The 18,569-nt window shown below is 38.0% G+C and overlaps 1 protein-coding gene across 2 annotated transcripts in view; it reads right to left on the bottom strand.

Annotated features, from left to right (window-relative positions):
* Positions 1-6,630: 6,630 nt before the first annotated feature.
* LOC104275411 (protein YIPF7-like) overlaps positions 6,631-18,569 on the bottom strand; it is a 19,577-nt gene continuing 7,638 nt past the window's right edge. For both annotated transcript variants that reach the window (XM_009871355.1, XM_009871356.1), the window contains 5 exons: positions 17,417-17,533; positions 16,233-16,399; positions 14,416-14,561; positions 10,268-10,449; positions 6,631-6,793 (listed from right to left, as the gene is read on the bottom strand). In XM_009871355.1, the coding sequence (XP_009869657.1) occupies positions 6,631-6,793; positions 10,268-10,449; positions 14,416-14,561; positions 16,233-16,399; positions 17,417-17,533 (775 nt within the window). The remainder of the gene's footprint in view (positions 6,794-10,267; positions 10,450-14,415; positions 14,562-16,232; positions 16,400-17,416; positions 17,534-18,569) is intronic.

Genomic DNA, 18,569 nt, shown 5'->3' with positions numbered 1-18,569 from the left:
CCCCTAACATTCTGTGATTCTGTGATTCCATATTCTTGGCAGCTGACCTTGGCAACTGATTGGAGCCTCCTTTTTTGTAGCAGGACGCAATCAATAATGATGTGCTGGAAACAGAGAACACAGCTATACAGACAGCGATGGTGGTGAAGCAAACTTAGTAGTGCTTTGTTAAACATATCTGCTCAATGTCTGCCCTCAGAAATTCATATCTCTCGGGTGAATTTCTCTTTTGAGAAGTGGTCCTTTTCACAAGGCAGGAAGCATTAGGTATGCTTCTATCTCAAAGGGTTTCCTACACGGTGCCAACAGTTATTCAGCAGTACTCATTATGCAGGTGAGATATATCGCAGTGCTGCTACTCTGCAACACTCTGCAGATCTCTATGCACCATGTGCACAATGTCTGAACTATAAGTAAATTTATGCTGCACTCACCCTTTTTGTGGTTATTAGTGTCATTTAGTATCATCTTCCTCCAGCAAATTGACTCACCAAGCAAAATGCACAAGTGCCCTTTAAAGTGGATCACATTATCACGCCTACTTCTTCTGAAGAGCCAAGTGCCATTACTACTTTTCACGAGGAATAACTGCCTAAACCATTTCACATTCTGCAGTGCATCAACAGTGTACTTCCTCCGTTCAGTTAGCAATTCAGAAGAGCGATCGAACAGTAATGCATGACTATCATATTGTTCTACAATGGAGAGAGAAAATCTAGTCAATCACTTTATTCCTCTTTAAATGCTAGAGTATTCTTTTCTGGAGCCTTTTCATTGAGATTTGCAGTTGTATCACTTCTAAGGCCCTTATCGTATATGGGGTTTCAACAAGGTGTTTGCGTTAAAAATACTACTTCTACTCATAAAACGTATTACAGGTTTCTCTCTCAACACAACTGTTTAGATGACATATAATCCTAACTGCACAGTTAATTTCACATTCAGATGTAGACAAAAAGAACTAATGACAGCCAAGTGCTGTTAGGATTTTATTTCAGAAATATTTTCACATTTTTCACTAGCACTCCATCCTCAGTTTGCTTTATTTTCTAGACGGTAGGTGCTGTACCAAAGAAATACAATTAGGCAGACTGTTAAATGGTTAAGATTATGACAAAAACTATGAAATTGGAGCAAAAAAACAGGAAACAAAACATCAGGAAAGAGAAGAAATTTTGTCTAAGAAGCATAGTAAAGAGGAGAGGGGCTAAGGGTCAGAACTGAGAGCAAGCAACAAGCTGAAGACCAAAGCCAAGCCTCAGTCAAACTCTGTATCATACATTTAGAGCTGAGGTAAGAAGCATCTATTGCTTGAGCTAGACAAACTGTGGCCACTCAGTGTCCAGGGATGAGGGTTAAATGATCTGGAAAAGCCCAAAGGAATAATGTTGTGGCCAAGAATCACATTTTGCAACAACACATTGGGACAGCTTCTTAGGCTTTATTGCTACAGCTGTCTCTACCCAGAATTACATGTGGGTCATCAGTCCCCTGAGATACTGCCTGTGGTAGCTTGGTGGCTTCTTGCACTTTGATTGGTCAGGAGTGTTTGTCAAGAGGCTGTCAGGAGAATCACCAAAGTACGCACTCGAGCTCAGATCTCAGCGACTTTTGATAGGACTGACCTCCATGCTTTTGAAAATTGACCCCTTATTCTCTGCAAAGCAGCGACTTCCCACATGGTTTGTTATGTTTACAATTATGAGTGTGTGGTGTTTCTGTGACCTCTATTCACTCATTATCACTGCACTTAATATCATAGCAAAAGAAGTGTAACAATTTCATTTTTTTTTGCAACTTTAACTAAAATGCTACCATACAGGAGCGTATGTGTTGTCCAAGGTCTTTATTATGCAACCGTATGCAGATCACTGTGAATTGCATCATTCATCTAGTTCAGTGATGCAGGACCAAGGTCACTAGGTGACCTTTTTAAGTTAATGATGAGACCATAAATCTAATAAATGTGCTTGGTAATCACAGCAAACATATTGTCATTGTCACAGATGTTATTCTTTCAAAATCACTTGGCAAACACAACTAAAACACACCCCTTGTGCATGCTCTGACCTATTCTAAGAATGCACCATCAGGAACATTGAGGAGGTGAAATTGTTTAAGCAGACAAGTCATGGCCCACAGCTAGAAAATCTGTACTTCTAACAGCACCGTAGCAGTTTGCTTTAGAATAAACATGCAAGAGGCTAAAAGAACATGGAATCAGTGCAGGACAAATTATGATGAAGAGCAGATTTTGGAAAAGATTGTATCCATTAATAATGCCAACACAGGTAAAGATCAATTTCATATTGCAATGCTCTAGGCAGGTTGACATTAATTATCCAGTTTATTTTCGTAGCCATTTTGCTGCAGTAACCCATTACTTGCTGATCCAGTAGCCTTTTTGTTACCTGCCAGAAAACGCATTAACCACCAAATGCATCATGTCACTCTGAGCTTTGCCATTATGTGCACTGATTCTCCATAAGCCTTACCGGATGCTGAAATTGCTGATTTCTTTGAAAGGGTATACATCATTTCCCAGCCTGGGTCACCACACTACTATTGTTATGACCTCCAAAAGCAGTGATGTAGTGCCCAGAACTTGTTGCGGCTCTAGTGTCTCGCAACCTCTCCTATATATGTATTTTATTTTTTTTACATATGCTTATCACATATATGTACATTTTTTGGCTACCAGACATGAATAAACCCACAGCAGCCTGACCACTAAATATGCTCCTGACAATAGGGAATTTAAAAAAGGAAAAAAATTAATAGGGGATTTTAAAAAAGAAATTGAAAACAGACATAATTTATTGAATTCTCGCTTCACTTATATCCATTATTGATATGAATAAAGGTCTGTAATTCAACATTACTGCAAAATTCACTTCAGACCATTCAATAGGTAGAAGATGCCAACATGTGAGGATGGCTGTTTAGCAAGGAGCTGAAACAAGCATGGTGGCAAGAGAAGTCTAAGGCAAGACACAGAGCTGTCACATCTCGTTCTCAAATGACATAAACAGTGCAGTCATGAAACCAGTTTCACTGCTTTTGTATATTAGCTCTCTGTAGCTTCCATGCTAAAAAAAACCCCAAAACAAAACAAAAACCAGAAACAGAAAAATGCTACCCTTTGCTAATGGAGCTATTTCACCAAGAAGCACGGCATGTGTCCAGTGCAGCATGTCAGCAGCCTTCAACCCTCAATTCAGTTTACCAGCAGTTAAAGTATTCAAGTCCTGTATTATAACCTTTAAGAGATGACATGTGGCAAAACAGTTTTTGGTAAGTAGTGAAACTTTGGTACTACAAATGTGGCCCTCGGCTTGCCAAGGAGAGCAGGTCTCTGGATGCAGCCTGATATTTTGTCAGCAGCTGCTGTAAAGATAACCATTTTCTGACCCACCTATAGTCTTCTCTCACACCGAGTATGCTCATTTCAATATTCTCTTGCATTTTGTTGCAATGAAACAGGAAAATTAGACTACAGTAGAATGCTGCAAGCTCATTTCTGAGGGTGACCTTCAGTACATCTGGCTCACAAGAAGTACAGTGACAGACTAACAAAAGTATCACTATTTGAATAACAGAAAGGAACCAAAGAAGTGCCCACTTTTGTGTGTGGATGCATACTCAGAATTGCACTTTCATGTGCATGCTTGTGAAAATGAAGAAGCCAACGACAGATTAGAAACTTTCACCCCCCAAACCCATGATTTTTCCTCCAAACCCATGATTTTTTCCTCCACTCTTGCTTTGAAGCTTATATTTAAGTCTTGCAATTTTTTTAACTCTTTGTGATGTTAAGCGTGAATCAAAAATCAGACTGTGATCCATTACTATTTTATGATCCTCTCCTTGGCAAGTTGAAAGTAATAGCTTGCCAGGCTTGTATTTAAACTTTCATGGGATGATGTGAGAGAGTGAAATACAATGTGCCAGTCAAGAGAAAAGACAGGAAAGCTAGGTGGTGTTGGGAAGGCTCATCCAGAGAGGCAGAGCAAGAGTATATTATCAAATATATATGTTTTGAACTGGTCTTAGATCAAAATAGTATTTATTATTGAGCAAATACCTGCTTATAATAGTGACAATAATATCTTTTAGATTTAGATAGGAATCACACAAGAATAATAGGGCCAAAAAGCATCACCAGACGACCTTCAGAAAAGAGAGTCATGTAAAAATAAGGAATCTTGTTTAAAAGAAGTTGAAAAAGGATGACTAAGAGATTTAAATCCTCACAGGCAGCACAGAGACCCCTGAAGGACACCATACTGGGAGCACAGCACCAGTCCATACCCATTGCCAGAAATCCCTTGGGAACAAGCAAAAGTAAATCAGGATGACTAATCAGTAAAGCAAGGAAAGTTATTGAAATTAAGAAGTTGACATTCAAAGCGATGAAGATGCATCTCGGTAAAGAAAAGAAAATAAATTCTAAGAGAATAAAAATAAAACTATAATTAGTCTAGAATTTGCTTTGTAAATGTTGTGGCAAAACTTCAAGGTGTTCATTTTCCCTGTAAGTAATTTGACTTGTCTATGACATCAAAAGACAAATTGATGGCTTGATTCACTGGTTCCCCTGCCATTCATACCATGCAGATCAGGATGAAAATGAATATAAAGTGCTACAGAATAGAGTCATTTTATACTTGTTTTAGGCAGTATGAATGATAATAGGAAGTGTAGGGCAAAAATGGATCTAGATGTATTAAACCATCTTTTCTGAACTTCAGAAAAAGTGCAACCATAACAATCTTTCCCTGTTCAGACAAGAGAATGCCATCAGTGCGTGGTAAATCAAACTGCCTGATTTTATAACCACATCCTGGAATCACTTCACATGTTTGTGCCTCGTTAGTGGCAAATTTACTCCCTGATACAGCAGGGCCAAATCTGTCGCACTCACAAATGCTGATTTTCCAAATTCACGTACTTCCCACTTATACAAAACTAGATCCTGCCTAGTTATAGCCACAATTTGCTCCAGGGTCATGCCTCCAACTTTGCCTCTCCATGCGTGTGTTCATAGCATTGCAACAAATAAATGGATAAATGCAGCAAGTATTTTTCCATAAATGAGTTGTGATTTTTAAAGGAATTGGCTAAGTACATATTACCTTTTGTTTACTTCCCATAACCCCTGATCTTAACTAGATCTACTGGAGTTCAGTAAAATGAATTCCAGAATGATTTGCACAAGAGTTCTTAAAAAAACTCAAATATGCCAGCAATGGGAAATATTTTTACCAAAGGCCCTTTTAACTCAGAAACAGAATCACTAGCTTGAGGACAAATTGATCATCTAATTTACCTCTGACTAGAAAAGGATTAGGAACACAATGCATTTTACATATTTTTTGAACAGTTTTGCCATAATAAGCTTTCACATAAGTGCTCACAGTTATCAGGACCCTCTCTCACAAAATCATGTGTCCTTTGTCTAGAGAGAGAAATACTTTGTAGGTGCTTCACTGAAGAGTTCAAAATAATGAACAAATTGGAGCATAATCAAGATCATCAAATATAAATCAAGAAGGATGGCAACCTGAAACACTGATGAAATTATCTGCTGCCATTTATTTCCTTCACATTTCCCTTTGTTTCATCTGTTTCTGTTCCCTAGCCCTTTCTACAGCTACGTTTATTTTCTCTACCACTGTGTACTGGATTTTGCTCCTGTTATGACTGCATACACATCTCCATTTTCCTCCTGATGGCTTGATGCTTCTACTATTCTATTTTGAAACATTGTCTTGCGCATTCTGTGCTTCATTGCAATTATAAAAATGTTAGGTTTCTGTAAAACTAAAAGCAGCAAAAAGATTGAGGGGGGCAGTTAAAATTCTGGAGATTTGTATTTTCCTTGCTCAGATACAGTTCTGCCTTTCAGGAGACATTTTTAGGAGTTGTCTTTGCTTTGTGTAGTGCTTTTCTGCTGTGACAGCAGGCGGTGGTTTAGAGGCAATTTTAAAATATAACATGACTGCACATTACAAACAATACAATAGTGTTTTGGACAGCAACACTTCCTAAAAAAAAAGCAAAACCAAAATGACATTCCTAGATTCCCTCCCTGTTCCAGCGACCCATTCTTGAGTAATTCTTCAACACCAAAAAGCAGGACCATATAATGTTTTGTAAAAAAAACCCCAAATCTATGCATACAAATTATGGATATTAATTAGTAATCATATAAGATGGCAAGCTAGTTTTTTTTAAACAAATATATTTGTATTTTCAGTTGATTTACTAGGTCTATTAAATATTCACAGTTTTGCTTTCCAGTTACTCTCTAGTATATGTATTATATATTAAACACTCAGAATATTCTTTTAGAAATTACCATTTGGAAATAACCATTGCACACTCAATACAAATAATTTTTCTTTAAGATGTAGGGCTTTCACAACAGCATTATCGCAATCATCTACCTGTTAGCTTGATTTTTTTAAATTTCATTATCAGCCATTAGACAAAAAAATTATAACCCATATAATCAAATTTTGTTAATGCAACTCAATGCAACTCTAGGCAATCTAAAAATAAGTAAATAATTACTTCCCTCTCCAACAACCATAAACAGATTGTCATAAGGCTACCAGAAAATATATCTCAGAAAACTGTTAGAAGTGCAAAAAGTCCATAAAGTAAAGCGCACGGGTATGCAATAAGAAGCTGCTGTCCTTCCATAGCCAAGGCAGAGGTAAAAATTTTGGAGGCCGACAAACTGCACCATCCAATAATGAAGAGAGCTAGCAAAGTTCCCAGGGTGCCCCTAGGAGAAAAAAGCAAAAGAAACATGACAGATTCCACTTGTTAGCAAACATAGCATCAAACCTTGTCAAACTTGAGTTCGTGTCTAACAGCTTGATACTGATAAGGTAACAGTCGCTGGAAGAACCAAGGACTGACTGACATAATGAAAGTCAAGCCTGAGAAATAAATTAAAATAGCAACAGAAAACAGAAAGGTGATTTCTTCAGCATGCATAAAAGCAGCAGCTTCATCAGAAGTATTGCTAAAAGGGCAATGCATTTCCAAATAAATCATCTGGGTCTCCAGCAGATGCTACAGACAAAGTTTAATTTTAAAGTTTGCCAAGATCCTACTGCAGCTAAAATCATCTTGTAGAAATTTTAATGATCTCAAAATGATGCCACAGACCTGCTCTTCCATCAGGCAGCCTGATGACCTGGAGGGGCTGCGCTTTTGTAACGCACGGTACAAGCTTTAAGTGTGCCTCGGAGTCTGAGGAGAGGCAAGGAGGCTTTTAAAGAATCACACCTCAGCTGACCGGACAGAAAGGTGGTGACTGCCTGCCAGAAGAAATCTCAAGGGGTCTTTTAAAAGAGCATGCACATTCAGTAGAAAATAAGGGATGGGAAAAGAGTCACTGAGGAAAAATATTTTGCTCGTCCTAGCATCCTTCTCTGCACACTGAAAGGATGGTGGCTTTCCACACTGTCCCTTGGTGACAGCTGGGCCCTTCTGAAGCGACATTTTGCCACCCCTCAGGTGTAGGATGGCCTGGAGAACTGATGATTATGGGACTATGGTAAAAAACCCAACTGAAATGTTCCTGCAGGTTACAGAGAGCTCACTATTAAATCCAGCAGGAACAAAATCTTGCCAATAAATAATGTTTCACATACGCTTTATTTGCACTCTGTGTTTGCAGCCTGCTTCTGTAAAATGCATGAGATCATGAACGTAATACGCTGCTGAAGTACCTAATGAGATCGGCTGCGTTACACACTTTCACTGTGTCGGTCTCAAGGACTTTTAGAATGAATGAATGAACCTCTGCCACTTGCTAAAGTATTTCCTGGTGCCTTGCTCCTTCAAAGTATCAGCAGAACAGAACCAGAAGTGAGAAACAGACTATGTATACTTACTGACATCCATTTATCAGAAATAATCTCCATTAATATTATTGCAATTAAAACACAATGAGTAAAGCAGTCCTTATTTAATTTACTTAGTTTACTTAATACAATCATATCACATAAAATAGTTAATTTTTTGGCAATTCAATCTTCAGACCAATAAGGTACTTGGTGTTGTCTGCTCTTGAGACCTTGGGGGAGGAAGAAGAGAATTGATATTAAGGTGACTCAGCACCTCATTTCATCTTCAACCTGCTAAAAATAAAACATTAAAGACCATGTGATTTAATAACCTCAGTTTAACTGTTCTTTAAACCTATACAGTAGCATCCAGGGAAATCGTATGGGGCTCTGTGAACCAAGTTCCTGGCCTCTGCTCCAACTGGAGACACTAGGATGCTCACCTAAACAGTTAGCCAGAAATTCAGAGCTGATACAGATGGCTCTTTGAGCAGGTACCCAGGCTGGCAGAGGGATAGGGTGCAACATCAACATACTGTGTGATCACAATTTTCAGCTAGTATAATGACATTTTAGGGGTCTATCACAAGGTAGTACAATTTAGAGCTGTGGCTGCTCTGCCTTGCACTGAAACCCAGTCACCTCTTATTGTTTGCTCCAGGACTGGCAATGAGCAGGATGGAACGGTGACATAAAATCATACTGAAGCCAAGAGATGCCTCTGTGGACTTACAAATTCAGTAATTTCTTTCACTGTTTAGCTAAGGAAATTACTTGACCGCTCTGTTTAGGGATTGGATAGTAAAGAATTGTTGGTTTTTGCAGGTCTGCTGATGTTTCTTCCAGAAAGATGGCCTCATCAACTTGGGCTCAGACATAGCATCAGCATAGATGGGAACAAATAAATTTGATTGCACACAAGTTTGCATAAGAAGACTGGTTTTCTCTTCAGTACTATTCAGCACCCAAAATGTTCCATATTTTGCTTTATTCAGTTACAGTGAAATGGCTAATCATGAAAATTGAAAATTGATCTATTAGTGTGTGTCTTTGCAACAGATGTGTGCGTTATCTCATGTACATTTTCTGTGAAAACAAGCATTGAAGTTAGTTCTTCACACTTTGAAACAGACAGAAATTTTTATAAACTTTTTTAAATCCTAAATGCATTGCTGTTCTTCCTTTTCTTTTTAAAATAAGTTCTTAAATTAAAAAAAAAGTATGTTGAATTTAAAAGTTGCCACTTAATTTTAATTAAAAAAAATAAATGTATGTTGAATTTAAAAGTTGCCACTTAATTTTAATTGCATGTTCATAATAGTTAACCTTGGTACTTGTTGTGTTCAAGCAGTTTCATATAGTGAATGAGAAAGGACTAAAGAATCCTGTAGACACACACTTAACCTTATCAATTCATCCACAGAAACATGCAGTGAGGATTACTCCAAAATCTTCCTCCCACTATGCAATTTCCTTTAAAAATAATATATGTGTATTAAAAATTGCTATTTTTCCAAGGCAAGCAAACAGAGAAACTTTCTTATTCGTGAGCTGCCAAGTCCCATATGTTACTGATTAGAGAGTTAAAAATGTATGTGAACAGCAAAGACTAAGGAGGGGAACCATTATTAATAACGAGTTAAGAATGGATAAAAGCACTATTCAAGGCCTTCAGGCAAGACCTGGAGCTTCCTTGTACTTTGCTGTACATGAACAGGGAGGTAAACACAGTCTATATCTCAAAAGGCTTACAGAATGAGGAGGAAGGAGAGGCTTGCATACAAATTTCCTATTTATAGGCATATTACTGAACACCCACATGCACATGCACAGATATACACGCCACCACACAACTGGTTTTTCAGTTTTCAGCTCTTTTTAGGTTTGCAATTACACCACAATTATACCTCAGAGTATATGACTCTACTACATTTTAAATACTTGTTCTAATGCTCCAAATCATTAAGGGTTGCTCGATTATTTCATTCTGTCAAAAAAGCTAGTCTACAGAAGGAAAGGAAGCGTAAGGATGGGAGTTTGGTACTATGAACAAAAAAGGAACAGAAGAACCAGCTACGTAAAACCAGTGTCCAACAGTCACTTTTACAACTGTGTTTAAATGTGTTAAATCTGAGTTTGGCCACTGCTGGCTATGCAAAAGAAACCACATCTGAGGCTGCTGCAGGAATCAGTGGAATATAAAAATGAGTATATATCACCCCTGTCAAGCACAGTCCAATTTTGTCCACTTCCACCTACGCACACAGACAAAATGGAGTTTTTCTTCACAGCTTCAGAAGCCAAAATTCACTACCTGACCATTTACAAAATCCTTTGCGTAACACTAGCCTTCTGACTCACTGTCCTCCATATGACTCCTGCTGCTGTGGCCTGGTACTTACTGCAGCGAGAAGACGACTGCAGAAGAGGACAGGATCACCATGGGCAGCAGGCAGTACCCCAAGACGCTTGCGACACAGCCGTGGGAGACTCCGGGGATGCTCATCAGGTTCAGTAAGGCGTGCATAGCAAGGCATCCAATGGCGCTCACGCCATATACGTAGCCAAAATGAACTTTTCCTGCCTGGAATAAATATGAGTAAGCATAAAGCATCAGAAGTGAGCAAGTGATCACAAAGTGGTCGGAGGAGAGAGAAGACAAGCACTGGGCTTGTTACTTTTCCTTGTTGATGCTCTCTCTCCACTTTGCCTACAAGGGGAGAACTGGGAAGGTCTAACAGGTAAAAAACTGAGAAGAAATTATGGAAAGCACATTTTAGTGGCAGGAAAGGTCTTTCTAGTAGGTGTATATGAGGCTGTGGAAAAGAGTCCTAAGTAAAATGATGACCCTACTTACTTAATATGCTTTGCATTTTATTACAAACCTCCATCTTTAAGCAGGCCTGCAAAAAACTACCGAACTTCTGAAAGCGTGCTGGTTTTCAGTGTCAACGTGTTCATTCTTCCCCCTGACTACCATGAGAAAGAGACATCTCTTGTGGTTAGATAAATACAACACATTCATTTCAACATAAACCCGAGTAGTAACTGTCAGCTTGTGCTCTTTTTTTGTTCCAAAGAATGAAAAAACCCAGGTGTTTTTATCTTCCAGGTTTTATTCCTTTGTGTGAATTTAGTGCCTGTGAAAGGCACCAGCATGACAGCCTAGTGCCTGATGTTTTCTAATTTATACACAAAGATAGTACAACAGGAAACAGTGGCCACAGCACCACCAATTTCTTCATCTCTTGCCATCATTTTGAAGGATCACCCCCAGGCACACGGGCATTGTTCACTCCTCAAAAATGAACACTCAAAAAAAGACTGTTAAATATTTTTTCTCTCTTCAGGCTTATAATAAATGAAATACTGAATGTTGGCTAAGCAATACAGTGGTTTTCACATCTGTACATCAGAAATAAACATTCGTTATGTCAGAAATAAACAGTGATTGGGATGAAGATGGTTTTGTTTTTTCTTTTGTCTTGGAACTTTGTATTTTAGTGATAATGTGAGTTTGTGAAGGAGAAAGCTCAAACCCGGGACTCAACCCTTAACTCAGTACCATTGAATAAACTTCTCAAATGAAGGGCCACAACGAATCACCTTCCTAACATATAACAATATGTGTATACATGCTTAAAACACACGTGCATTTGTGCATATGTTGCTCGCATACGTTCTGGATGATAAACCACATAAGAATCAAATCTAATAGAGGGTCTTGGTTTCCTAATAATTTTGTAGCTTATGGTTCAATTCTTTTGTAATGGATAAGGTGGAAACATTATTCAAGCTTTTTTCATGGTCTGCAATATTTACAGGTATCTCTTCCATGATAGTTAAGGAGGACTGAGAAGACCTCAAGGTTAGGTCAGGTACAGCCAGGTTGCCTACATCCTTGCAACATCCTGAGAGCTGGCCTTTATCCCACCACTGCCTTCCACCGTAAAAGAATAATCTATTTCCAAACTAAGAGCATACTAATTTTTCCTACTTAGGTACAGAGTCCTTTGCTGGCATTTGAATACTACTGGTATAAAATAATCAGGAAAGATTGCTCCACCAAATAAAATTAATGATAGCTAGAGACAATGTGAGGGAACAATACTAGCTCAGACTACTATCAATTATAATCTCAGTCTTTAAACATTTGTGTTAAGTTTAACATAAACAAGGATTTGGGTCAGCCTTTACCATAGACCAGCTAAGAAGAGCTCTGTGTCAAATAGATGCAACAACAGCCAAAAGCTCATATTGTTGACTATTTGTTCCGGTGTATTTCATTATTCTACACAGTAGTATTTAGCATTTTAGTTTAAGATTAAGAAATTAATGAGACAAAGATGAAGGGTACACTAGCACTAACTGAAATCTCCACTTGGTGAAATGTTTAATTTGTGGTGCAGAAGAACGAGAGAGAGAAAAAACCAACAAAAAATAGCTGAAGATGTTGGTTCCAATTTCAGTATTTCTTAACGTATGTAAATATATTGACTCACACACACGGGGATACTCCCAATTCACAGTGATGTAAGCAAAACCAGAATCAAGCTTGATTAGTCTGGTAGGCTTTGATGAATGGAAGAAGCTAAATTTGTCCTGCCTAAGGAACAAGGTTAGAAGAAAGTCAGACTTGGTGCGCTTCTTTGCATCTGCCTTAAGTGGGTACTACTCTCCTTAGCTTAAGTGGATGGGGAAGTCTGATCTTATACGAATGACTATGAAAAATGCAAAGCAGCTGAGATTCAACTTTTGCATTGTTGTTGTTTCTCTATCTATGGCGGACCTGCCCTGGTTTATGCCAGTATGAGGAAGATCAAGTCTTACTGCCAGGCTAACAACCCTTTCCTTTTTATCTCTGTGCTCTGAAAGAACTGCTACAATTTGAAGAGTGTTTTTGCATATTTTACCCTAGTTAAAAAGCTGAAACTAAATAAAATTTATAAATTATTTTTGGAAACAAGCTCTCAACTAAATTACATTCCTGGTGCTATTATAAGAGAATTATTCAAGTACAGAAGGCTATCACAGCTTACACAGCTGAAGAGCCACTTTAGTATTCAAATGCATCAGAGATAAAATGAGTAGCCTGAAATTGTAAGATGGCCCATGGAAATCCCATAGACTTATTGTTGTGAAGTTGTGACACAAAAACACTAGCTTGTGTGAGAGGAGTTTTGCTGGGCTACAACTAGAGCATTGAAAATAGTTGTTTTTCTAATGATGCTTATAACACTTAATATCCCAGAATAAATATGGTAATTAAAGTACTTTATTTCAATAATAGTAGTTTAAGATTCATTATAATTGTTGGCAATTCAGGGAGCAAAATCAACAACAACCATTTTTCCCCATTCTTTCTTTTTTCGGGCTTTCCCTCCATTTTCCTGATTATAATCAATTCAACACTTTCTCCTTTTATTCCACTCACACCTTTATTTCTCATGGTGTAAAATAGACTGTCTTCTCTAGCTTCCTACCTTCATTGCCTTTTATTCCTTTTCCTCCTGCCTCTTCCACCCTTTTAAAAGATTTTTATTTTTATAGGGACATAAATAATAATAATCCTTGCCATTTATATTGCAGTTTGCACATTCAAGGTACTTCACTGACATTACAAATTGAGTAAGAACTTGCAAGAGTCTTCTGATTCAGCACTATTTATCACTGAGGAAATGGAGAATTAGAGCCCTGTTTCTCTCACCTCAGTTGCAAAGCAGTAAAGCTCTTCCCAGAATGGTCCCATCTTATCCCTGTCTGATGAATTGCTGCCGACAATCAGAGCTTTACTTCAGCAGCACTAGAGAGCCCCTTTTGTCAGTGATAAATAGATAAATTTAGAGTACTGTACAATCCTTGTTCAACTTTCCTCCTGTAGGAAAGCTATATTGCTAAAGAAGGAAGAGGTTAAACACAGGCTAACATATATTGTTTAGCAGATGATGGAGAAAAAGAATATAAGCTAACAAAGGGCTAGGAAAATTTATTGGAAGGCATGGCAAATTTGTGGTGGGAGGGAAAGGGCTGTTTCCATGTCTTATACCAAATTATTCTAGCTACACAAAGTTAATATTTTTTGACAACTCTGCACTTGCCAAAATAACACTGTGAGAAGATAATTTCAAAACAGAAGCAAAAGCGTCAGAAAAACTGGGCTGATCTGCTATGCCTTTTTACTCCCTCCTTTAAATGTTCCTTGGTACATGTGCAGTGCTATACTTCACATGTTCAGAGCCTCCCCAGGATATTCAGTGAACAGATCTGTCCCTTGTTCATAATAAATTCCACCCCAAAAAATGGTGTAGTCTTTTCTTTCCACTGGAAGATTATTCACCTATATTCACCTTACTTATATTACATCTACACCACATTTAAACTTTATGCAGGTACTTTCAAAGCAAGGAGACTTTTTAATATATGATCTCCGAACAAACGGCAGCAAATGTCTCATTTTATACCAATACTACAGCTGCAACTTCACATGCATTATCACCTTGGCATTAGCGTGTTAGAAAAGAAATCCCATAAGATTTCTACCACATCCTACCAGCAGCAATGTGCCTCCAAGGGCTAAACAGAAAATCAGAGGTCCGGTGAGGTCTGTCTCGTTCATAATGCTGCCATCTGCAGGCTTCATTGGATTTAGAACTGTTAACGTCTTTTGCCATATATGCTCAAAATTGATCCCAAGTTCTGCAACGAGAAATTCCAGGATTGTTAACTGCTCATGAGAAAACAGCACTTTTACAGAAACCCATTAGATACCATAAAACCCCAAACAAGCAAAGAAATGAATCACTTTAATGAAGATAATACTGTAGAATGACGTATTCTGTAGTAGGAACATGATGTCCCTGCTATATGCTCAGTATATTTGAGAGTCAGTCCTGATTCTAAATTGGAATATTAATTTATTAAATCAAATTTTAGGCAGTGAACCAAAAAATGCCCTCAGCATTTTTGAGCTTATATTTGTTTTTCCTATAGTTAAAATATGTATACCTAATGCCACACTAACTTAGATGTTGAAAAATATGCTAATTAACAAGAACTGCAAAATTCAAGATACTCTAGAATACCGAGGACAGAGATATATGTTTTAATTCTAGCAAATCTGACAAGAGATGTGTCTTAAGCCTGAACTGCCAGAGGCACTTAAAAATGACATTTGTCCCTTCAAGGCAAGTTCATACTACTTTGTACAGTGCTTTATAAGCTTTTTTTGCATTTAAAAAGCAATTCACTAGGACCCCTAGAAACAAAACTAAATTCTTTCCAACTGCAGTCTAACATTAACTTTACTGGGGCAAAGATTTCTCTTATAACTTCTGCAGAAACACTTAGATTGCAAGAGTAATTATCTTCCCTGAGACACTCCGGTAAGCAAAAAGTTAGATTCAAGAACTGGATGCCAGAATTACTGAGACTGACAATGCGTTAGATCTTTTTGGAAAGCCAAGACTTTACCTTATTCCACCAATCCATCATTTTGAGGTGAGCCAAAACTTATAAATAAAGTTATTAGTCAGATTTATGTGGTACACAGATAGGAACGTCTCTGAAGCCCTGTGGATCAGAAGCAGCTGTATTCCAACATCCTTTCCAGAGGGTGATCCGCATGTGGAGTTAAAAGCTTGGAGGTCTGTTAGGTAGTGATCTAGTATCTATATCAGCGTCATCTATCATCTATATCAGAGTGATCTTGCTGCTTTTAAGGTAGCAATAACTTTGTAAAAAGTAAAAACTCCACTTGCCTTCCAGTATGCAGTAGAAGGCTAAATATGGTCTTTTCACATTATTCTGAAAAAATCACAAACAAATTCCCTCTTTTTTTTTTTTTTTAACGTGGCACAAATATTTTGTAAACCACGAAATAAGCCACTAGCATTAGGATGGTTCAATCACTAGAAAGAACAGTATTGTTTGTGCAGTTAAATGATCAACTAATTGAAGCTGAAAGCAGATTTCTCAATTTCTTCCTCAGTGAAACAAGCTATTCAGCATCTTCAAATCAGTAAATTTATTGCTAGATATGCAAAAAGGATTATTATCAGTATTTATTAATTATAGATCTTCCAATATGTATGCAAGATAAACACTGAGTGGAAAAAATATTTGGAAATCCGAATGTAAAACTTATTGCTATGCTGTCACCTAGTGGCAGTAAAGTATATACTATATATGCCATAAGGCTGAATGAATCCATGGTGAATTGAAATACGAAAATTTAGGTTTAGGGGCCAGGGGCTGTTGGCAGAAGCTCACAAAGCCAGGCTTGGCAGGATCTCTGGTGGCTGCCACCAGCTGGCAAGGAAAAGTATAGGCACCCCCAGGAAACAGAGACATCCTTCGTGGTTTTTTTACCTTCTAGCAAAGGAGGTTCCTCGTCAAATCCATCAGTGTAGCTGAGGTGAGAGAGAGTGTTGGGACTGTATGTTGGCTGCAAAATCTGACCCATGTATCTCTGAGATGACAAAAGCATTTCCGACGGAGAAAAAGCACCAGCTGGAGGTTGCTCTCCTCTCTGGCTCCTGGGACAAGAAACAAATTGCAGCAAGACAAGTAACTGCACTGAGCAACTGCACAACAGCTTGGAGCTGCTCACAATGTAACACGGTTTAAATTTTCACCCATTTTCAGTTTGGGGAACCTGGAAATTTTCTGGGCACGGTATCCACTGCCAAGCTGCTGACCATGGCTTTGCCCTCCTTCACTGCATCCTCTCTGAAACCAGTCAGAGCCCCTTCCAGCCCACGAGCACGTCACAGCCCGTCGTACCCACTCCTGTGCCCAGCCAGCTCAGGCAACGGCACAGCACAAGAATCCAGGCTCGGTGTCAGGGGAAAGAGAACTTGGGAGCTCTGAGGTCACCCACGAATTTGGGCGCTCCTTACTTTCCCATCAAGCAGCCTGCAGACACTTGTTAGATATGTCCATACTGCTAAAGAAAGAGCCATATACTTAGATTTGGGTTTTGTTTTCTTGAATCTGTGAGGGAGCTTAAAGAATTTCTAGCAACACACGCCCTAAATTCCACATTAATACTATGAAGTTCAGTCACTCCAATTAGGTAAACAATCTGTAACATCTGAATGTGTGAAAGCGGCATGAAACCAAATCCTTTATAAAGAAAGGTTCAGTTCTAAGTAATTTGGCCTTGGGGAAAACCTAGACAATGCCTTGAAGCTCTTTTCTGCAAGCCCCAAAGCGAGACAGATCCATTAGCTCTGCAGTAGCACCACCCAACCTCCTACCGCAGTCCTATAAAAATCTCCTTCAGAAGGAAACTCTTAGAACTTCTTTCCCTCAGTGTCCCTCTTCCATGGGCAGAAGTCACAATTAAGTTTAAAAAGTACCAAAAAAAAATAATTATGTAATAAAATTCCTCTCTTTCTATTGCTATGGCTTGCATTTCTCCACTAAAATTTCCACTGTATTGATTATGCAATCCTTTTTTGGCTAATGCATGCTAAGTTTTGCCACTAATTTCATTTGAACTTTGATATATATATATTTGAGCTTTGTTTTATTTTTTGCAGCATACTTACTTTCTGCTTCCACAGAGGTTTTTGTTAGACTCATAACTGTTGTAATCCTCTTCCTGGTCATCTATGGTGTAATTGGACTGGTAAAAGTCGCAGTGAAACTGTTCAAAATTTGACATCCTGGTTGGAAAAATTATTGTAAATATCAATAAAATAGCCTTTACAACAAGCCAATATTTATGTTTAGAACTATCCTGAACTTAAACAAAAATAGCAAACCTTAAAGACACAAACTCAAGAGAATCTTTCTGTAAAAACTCATGGTAATTTGGAAGTAACAGAAAAGGACTCTAATTTCTTTTTGAACAAGAGAAAACAGTCTTCTCTTACGGATAATCAATGTGCTTCAATTTACAAGTGGTATACAAGACTTCCTCTCTTGTTATTGTTAACAAAAGTAATATAAGTAATTTTGAAAGAAGATATATATCAAGTAAAATACTGTTTTAAACATTTCATTTTCCTACTTTTAAAAAAAATGTGACAACATCTGAATGATTAAAAATTAATGTTTTAAAGAAGTGTTTTGAGTTTCAAAAACAATTACTGTTCTCAGCTATTTCTGTTTCACAATATAATATATGACTTTCATAAAACAATAGAAAAATGCAAGTATGTTTACAAAATTTGTGATTTGTGTTTAAGGACATTGTAGTTGGAATATTAGGAGTACCAGAGAAACATTTAGTTCAGTCAGTTGAGCATGGCGCTGACAATGCCAAGGTTGCGGGTTCGATTCGCATTCGGTCCCCATGTGTTGCCTGATCTAGTCAAGAGGGGCAGTCCCTGGCGACAGGAAGGCTGGATTAAATGATCTCTAAGGTCCCTTCCAGTTTCGGCCATTCTATGATTCTATAATATGGCCCCTTAAAGTTTAGGGGCCAGCTCAGCCTTAAACTTTGACACAGAGTCTCACCACCCTCACAGAAAAGAATTTCTTCCTAATATCCTAATCTAAATCTACCCTCTTTGAACCTGAAACTGTTATCCCTCATCCTATCACTACAGTCTCTGCTGAAGACTCCTTTCCCATATTTCCTGTAGCTTCCCTTTAAGTATTGGACAGGCACTATATACATTCTCATTGGTTAGGTACATGCCTTTGAGAAGGACAGTATACTGAATGATTGAATAGTAAAAACATGTTAAAACACTT

The sequence above is a fragment of the Apaloderma vittatum genome, unplaced genomic scaffold (genome assembly GCF_000703405.1).
Source record: "Apaloderma vittatum isolate BGI_N311 unplaced genomic scaffold, ASM70340v1 scaffold14826, whole genome shotgun sequence".
Classification (NCBI taxonomy): Eukaryota; Metazoa; Chordata; class Aves; order Trogoniformes; family Trogonidae; genus Apaloderma; species Apaloderma vittatum.
This window is presented reverse-complemented; position numbering and strand designations above follow the sequence as displayed.